We start from the raw sequence: 7058 nt of genomic DNA, 5'->3' as shown, positions 1-7058 counted from the left end.
TGGAAGTCTTAGATTTTTATCACAGGTACTCTTCAACTGTGACTAACAGAATCTGAAAAACAAAAATCCAGAAAATCGCATTGTTTTTTTTGAGTACTTAATTTACATTTTATTGTATGAAATCAGTATTTGCTCTTTTTTGTCAACAAAACGATCTGGTTTAAAGTTTTTCTAAACTATATAGCTGTGATTACTGGTGGTGATGTAATCATTCCATATATGGTAATCACTCTTACACAGTGCTAACGTAGCTACATCAGGCTCTCAGTGCACTAAAAGACTGTCTTAAAGTACGTTATCTACTTGAGATGAGTGAAAAGCCTGATTTTAGTTTTGTTCATAGTACCATCAAGATGTTATATATATTTTGATCTTTCATAAAAAAATGTTATGAAAGATCAAAATGATGGACAGAAGTAAAACAATTAGGCTATTGGTGCAGGCCTGAAGAAATGAATATTATGTTACTTGGCTGGGGTGAATGTCAGGTTGACCAGTTGTCTCAGGACTAAAGTCCAGGTTGTGGTTTTTCCAATTTCTTCAGTGCCTGGGAAGTTCTAGCTAGATTTTGCTGGGGTGCCATGCGTTTTGGAGATTTGACGGTCACCTTAGACAGAGGCAAACAGAACACTGTCAACCGTGCCTCACTTTGTTCAGATATTAACAGTGTGGGATTATGCAGCATGAGCAAAACACAGTGTTCAGGGTCTGGTTCGTTCTAATCCCTCACTTGCATTAACTGAAATCACAAAAAGCCTGAGAGAAGTGAGCTGAGTGTCCATGCACCTGAAATACCTAAGCCACTAGGCTGGGTCACAGGCTGGACCGGGGTTTTCTGCATGCATGACTTTGATTCATTGAAGAACTCGACCTAGATTTTAAATGTGTCTATAAATGGTACTGAGTAGAAGTTGGCATTTATTCTGCTTTCTTTCTCATAGTACGTTCATCAATGGCTTCTTATATGTTGGTCTTCCGTACACTGTACATGTATGTCACAGCTCCACAATACAATAATGTAACTATGAAGGAACCTTAACAAGAAACCTTCCTGTGAACAGTCTATTTATATTAAGACCAAGTCAGACTGACAGAGAGCAGTCTGTGTTACACAGCTCTGCAATTAATGAGGTAAGATTTCAAAACAAAAGAAAAACAAGGGTTGACACTTGAAACCGATTTAGCATCTTACATTAGCAATTAGTGCTAGCATGGTTAGCAATGCTGACTGCAAACAGCCGTCTGTGTATTTACTGTAGAATAGGGAGACTCTTACCTTAACTGTGAGATTTGTAAAAGGCTGTAAATATTTCATAATCCATTATGTTCTATGATAGATAAAATGTAACTCTTTAAAAGGGTAATATAATAACTAAATAACTTTAGTGTTAAACGTCTCCATAGAGCAACCAGCATTTCCAGATCCACCATCTGTTTGTTGTAGGGTGAAAACTCAAAAAGATGAAAGAGAAACTTTTCTGTATGCCGTTTAGCCTTCCTGTTATCTGCTCTGTCTCCTTGTCGCAGACAGAGAATTACAGACATATTTAGACGTGCCATAGAAAATAACATTCTTTTTAATAGTTTCTACTTCTCTCTGCTTCTTCTGACTTCATATTGGAGCACCACTCTACTGAATATTGCTAACGTTGATGCTTCGTGCCACAGTAATTAAATTCCACACTGAAGAGTGTTGTCAGAGCAGCCTGGTAGCAGTAAGGTATGATGCATTCATTGACTGAACAAAGACTGGATTTCTGAGTCACTGATCAGGACCAAGCAAGCTAATAATCAGCAGAATCCAGTCACCAGACGATTTCTAGGTGTATTTCTAAAACTGGTCTTCTAGCATGCCTATGTGACATGCTCTTTAATCATCTTCTAACATAGAAAAATTACCTGTTAAAAGGACACAAGGCTTTGAACAAGGAGCCTTCGCTCTAACTAACATGCTTCTTTTTGGATACTACCTAATATTAATTTTATTGACACTAATTTGTGTCCTTGTCCTTTTAATTTTCACGTGTCATCTTTATCCCTAAGAAAACACAGGACATTCTTGGATTTTAAGATGATGTTAATGTTCTGCTTCTGGGGAAAAGAGAAAATAAAAAGACACAACACAGTTTGTTTTTTCCAACACATAAAAGAAAATGTATTTAAAAAAAACTGTTCATACTGAAGAACACAAAGGGCAGTTCTTTATCAGTCCATCACATTCACATTTGGTGATTATTCTGCCTTTGTCCTCCTTTGGAAAGTCAAGGTACACATGCGTCTCAGTTACAGTTTCAGAATAAAAATCTATTGTTTTCTGTTGACCTTTAAACTCAACATCACATTTCTGAGATGGCAAATGAGACGTCAGAGAAAATTCTTCCTGTTTGTGTACAACAAATCAAAAAATAGAGAAACAAATGAAGACTTTTATTAGATATCCTTTTCTTACAAACACGTCTCACATACACGGTTGATCTCTTTATAAATCTGTGGTTTAGAAATGTTGCCTAAAAGTCGAGGGATATGTTCAGGCGAGTCAACGTCCAGCTCTGTCATGTTTTTTTTGTCTCGCTCCAAATTCAGGTACAGTTCAGTTTTTTTCAACAGCAGGAATGTTGGTTTTATTTTTTATATTTCTTTTTTTACTCATTTCTTTGAGGTTCACAGAGGGACATGGGGAACACTGACTGACTGACAGCATGGAAGCTCAAAAATGTCCACATGCATGAAAATCCTCATTCTAATCTCTGAAACACCTGTGGATTCATTTAGAAGAGACAGTACCAGGTAGGTGCGTGGGTGTAGTGCCACTGGAACCGCACTGAGTGTCTACATTAAGGCCAATGAGGGGATACAGCTTGGATCAGAACTGGATTTAGGGCTGCTGATGTGATCTGCAGATGAGAAGACACTGCAGAGGGCTTGTGTGCTTTTAACCTCAGTCTCCTGATAAGATACCCACGATCAGGGTCTTACTTGTGGTGGTTTACAACACCCGACAGGACGACAGTGAGATGGGAGGTCTGGAGATCAAGGAGTGCGCCGACATGAGAGGAACAGAAACACAGGACTGTCTCTTTAAAACAAAACATCTACAAAGATTTAGCCTCCTAGCTAGTACAGACTTGACAATATTCATGTATTGTTGACTCTGTTTTTTTACAAGACTGACTGGGGCCGAATGCAGGGGTCCGACTGTGCACCACCCTCAGGGGGTACGCTGAGGGGTAAATCAAGGGTAGCAAGAAGAAGCTCATTCCTTGGTCCAAACTGATTTATTTTTTTAATCCTTAGATTCTGTTTTCTGAATAGGACCTCAGCAGAGGTGCTGCTGCCGGAGGGGGGATGGTGCACATCAGTAGACCCAGGACACTGGAACCCACTGGGTGGTGGTGCACACCAGGTCCATAGACTCCTCCAGGTGCCTGATGGTCTCATCGATCTCATTGTTAATGATGGTCATATCGAAGTAGTGGGCGTAGGTCTTCTGCAGGATCTCAGACTCTTTCTGCAGACGCTGAAGTGACTCATCCTGGAGGAGGATGAGAGAAACAGGGACGTTTCACACTAATGCAGGCAGAGGATGTGAAAGGAATGAAAACAGGAACAAGGACCCCACATACACTGCTACACAATAGTCAGACACCCTAACCTTAAACATGTTTTTTCACATTACTACCACAAATTATGTATTTTATTGGGATTTATGTGTTAGAACCACACATAAAGTAGTGCATAAATGTGATGTGAAAGGAATGAGTTATCAACATTGCATTTGTATTCACCACCCTGAGTCAAAAGATAGGAGAAGCACCTTTAGCTGCAGTGTCTCTACCTGGCTTGCACATCTAGAGGTAAAATCTTTTTGTAGCTCTGGCTGTATGTTTAGAGTTGTTGCCATGTTGGAGGGTGAACCTTCACCCCAGCCTCAAGTCTTCTGCTGCCCCTAACAGGTTTTCCTTGAAGATTGTTCTGTATTTGGCTCCATCACTCTGTAAGCAGCCTGACGGTCCCTGCTGAAGCATCCCCACAGCATGATGCTGCCACATACATGTTTCATTGTGGGGATGTGGTGTGTTCAGGGTAATGTGCTGCTGGTTTTTGATCTCATCTAACCAGAGCTCATTTTTCCAAATCTCACCTTAAGAATGTTAAACAGGATTTCTGATGGCCTTTAAAATAAAATGTTTTCTTCTTGCCACTGTACTATAAAGGTCAGACTTGTGGATTACAAAATGAAGACTTATCCTGTCAACAGATTCTCCCACCTGAGCTTTGAATATCTGCAGCTCCTCCAGAGTTACCATGGGTCTTTTGGCTGCTTCTCTGATTGATGCCTGGGACATCCTTTTTGACTTCTCCACACTTTTCTCCCTGACCTGTCTGCTGTGTTCCTTGGTCTACATGATGATGTTCTCTAACAAACCTCTGAGGCCAGAAACAGAACAGCTGGATTTATACAGAGTTTAAATTAGAAACAGGCAGACTCTATTTCCTAATTAGACAACCTTTGAAGGGAATTAGTTGCCTTAGTTATATTTTATTTATGGGTGTTAGAGTAAAGGGGGTTGAATACAAATGAACACCACAGTGTTTAGATTTTTACCTGTAAATTAAAATGAAAACTATGTATGATTTTCCTTTTACTTCACATTTAGGCACTTTGGTTGATGTATCACATAAAATCCCAATAAAATACTGTAGTTTGTGGTACTAAATGTGAAACGATTTAAGGGATACAAATATTTTAACCTTAATGCTGAATCCAGGTTTATTGTTTATTCAAGTTTTGGCCTAGAAACTACACACCCTTTCTGTATTTTTACCAAAGTTCAGAGAAGCTTATAAAGTGGCTGCTGAGGTCAGTGTCCAGGGTCCTTCACAAACAGGAGAGGATGAAAGCCAAAGGGGCACACACAGACGCTCTTCCCACTACAGCTAAACCCGCAGCTTACAGCAGACACACATATGGTTTAAAAATACCACTCGGCAGTCCTTCCAGGGATTACTTACCGGCAGTGTTCGACACCACCTGGGCGTCTGTGGTGAGCACCAAACAAACACACAAACGCATGCAGCATGCAGAAATAAAAGACAACAGGAAAGAGTGAGAAAGGAACGTAAGAAGCTGCAGCTTCACATGAGAAGCTGTACATTCATGGCCAAATGTTTCTACAGGGACACACATTTTCTGTTGTAGGACTTCAACAGCGCTTTTAGATGTTTTTAAACACTACATATTTATTTTTGCTGAATTCTATTAGTAAATGCATCAAGTTTGTGTAAAGAATCAATATTTACAGTACTGACTCTTCTTCATAACTTCTATAATTCTCTCTGACATGATAAGATATCAGCTTCTGGACCAAATCCTGACTGATGGGGACCCATTCTTGTCTTCTAAGGGGCTTGAGGTGTTGGTTTCTGTTTCTGCGTCTGCTTTTTGAGAACTGACCACAGCTTATCAGGACAGTTAAGGTCTGATTAGTTTCTTGGCCACATGATTTTGCAGTACCAACTTTTACCTTGTGACATGGTGCTAGAACATGCTGGAAAATACAGATTATCATCAAGTTATACATCAATTTTTGAAAATTGCCATTGTTAATGACAGTGTTCTTGAGTTTAATTGGGAAGCAGCCCAGTCTCTGGGACGAGAAGCACCCCACACATGGATCGTATCAGGATGCTACACTTTTAGCACCACACAGGACTGATGGGAGCTCTCATGTTTTATTCTCCAGACAAATGATTTTCCAGATGTCCCAAGCAATCAGAGGAAGAATAAAGAGAAAATAATCATGCACAAGTCTTCTGATGTCCATCTTTGCTGCTTCCTGCAGATTAGATTGGGGGATTTGAGCAGAAATCTTTCACAGCTTGACATGTTCAGATGACTGCACTGACATGAAGCTAGCGGATCCACATACCCTGCTCAAAAATAAAGGGAACACTTAAACCACACAATATAACTCCAAGTAAATCTTGGAGTTAAACGTCTGTGAAATCAAACTGTCCACTTAGGAAGCAACACTGATCAACAATCAGTTTTACATCCTGTTGTCCAAATAGAATAGACAACAGGGGGAAATCTTTGGTGATTAGCAAGACACTCAATAAAGGAGTGGTTCTGCAGGTGGGGACCACAGACCACTTCTCAGTACCTATGTTTTCTGGCTGATGTTTTGGTCACTTTTGAATGTTGGTGGTGCTTTCACACTCGTGGTAGCATGAGATGGACTCTACAACCCACACAAGTGGCTCAGGTAGTGCAGCTCATCCAGGATGGCACATCAATGCGAGCTGTGGCAAGAAGGTTTGCTGTGTCTGTCAGCGTAGTGTCCAGAGCCTGGAGGCGCTACCAGGAGACAGGCCAGTACACCAGGAGACGTGGAGGAGGTCGTAGGAGGGCAACAACCCAGCAGCAGGACCGCTACCTCCACCTTTGTGCAAGGAGGAACAGGAGGAGCACTGCCAGAGCCCTGCAAAATTACCTCCAGCAGGCCACAAATGTACATGTGTCTGAACAAATGGTTAGAAACCGACTCCATGAGGATGGTATGAGGACCCGACATCCACAAATGGGGGTCTGGGAGGTCTGGGAGGAAATCCCTCAGGAGACCATCCTCCGTCTCATCAGGAGCATGACCAGGTGTTGTAGGGAGGTCATACAGACACGTGGAGGCCACACACAATACTGAGCCTCATTTGACTTGTTTTAAGGACATTACATCAAAGTTGGATCAGCCTGTAGTGTGTTTTTCACTTTAATTTTGTGTGTGACTCCAAATCCAGGCCTCCATTGGTTAATAAATTTGATTTCCATTGATGATTTTTATGTGATTTTGTTGTCAGCACATTCAACTTTCAATGAGAATATTTCTTTCTTTCAGATCTAGGATGTGTTATTTGAGTGTTCCCTTTATTTTTTTGAGCAGTGTATGTGTGCCAGTATAGTAACACAGTGATATGCATGTTTTTTTGTAATAATGTAAACTTTTCCGGCCAATAATTTAACATGGATCTGAACACTGTGCAAAACAATGAGAAGCCGTGAA

General features: G+C 40.7%; 1 protein-coding gene across 14 annotated transcripts in view; it reads right to left on the bottom strand.

Annotated features, from left to right (window-relative positions):
• Positions 1-2406: 2406 nt before the first annotated feature.
• Positions 2407-7058, bottom strand: part of caska (calcium/calmodulin-dependent serine protein kinase a) — a 248467-nt gene continuing 243815 nt past the window's right edge. For 8 of the 14 annotated variants that reach the window (XM_047371393.1, XM_047371402.1, XM_047371396.1 and 5 more), the window contains one exon: positions 2407-3532. In XM_047371393.1, the coding sequence (XP_047227349.1) occupies positions 3356-3532 (177 nt within the window). In that variant the 3' untranslated portion in view covers positions 2407-3355. Of the gene's footprint in view, positions 3533-5013; positions 5041-7058 lie in introns of all 14 variants that reach the window. The other 6 variants (XM_047371389.1, XM_047371388.1, XM_047371390.1 and 3 more) reach the window with 1 other exon arrangement.

Source organism: Girardinichthys multiradiatus, chromosome 7 (assembly GCF_021462225.1).
Source record: "Girardinichthys multiradiatus isolate DD_20200921_A chromosome 7, DD_fGirMul_XY1, whole genome shotgun sequence".
Classification (NCBI taxonomy): domain Eukaryota; kingdom Metazoa; phylum Chordata; class Actinopteri; order Cyprinodontiformes; family Goodeidae; genus Girardinichthys; species Girardinichthys multiradiatus.
The sequence above is the reverse complement of the archived record's forward strand: the minus strand, read 5'-3'. Positions and strand labels throughout refer to the sequence as shown.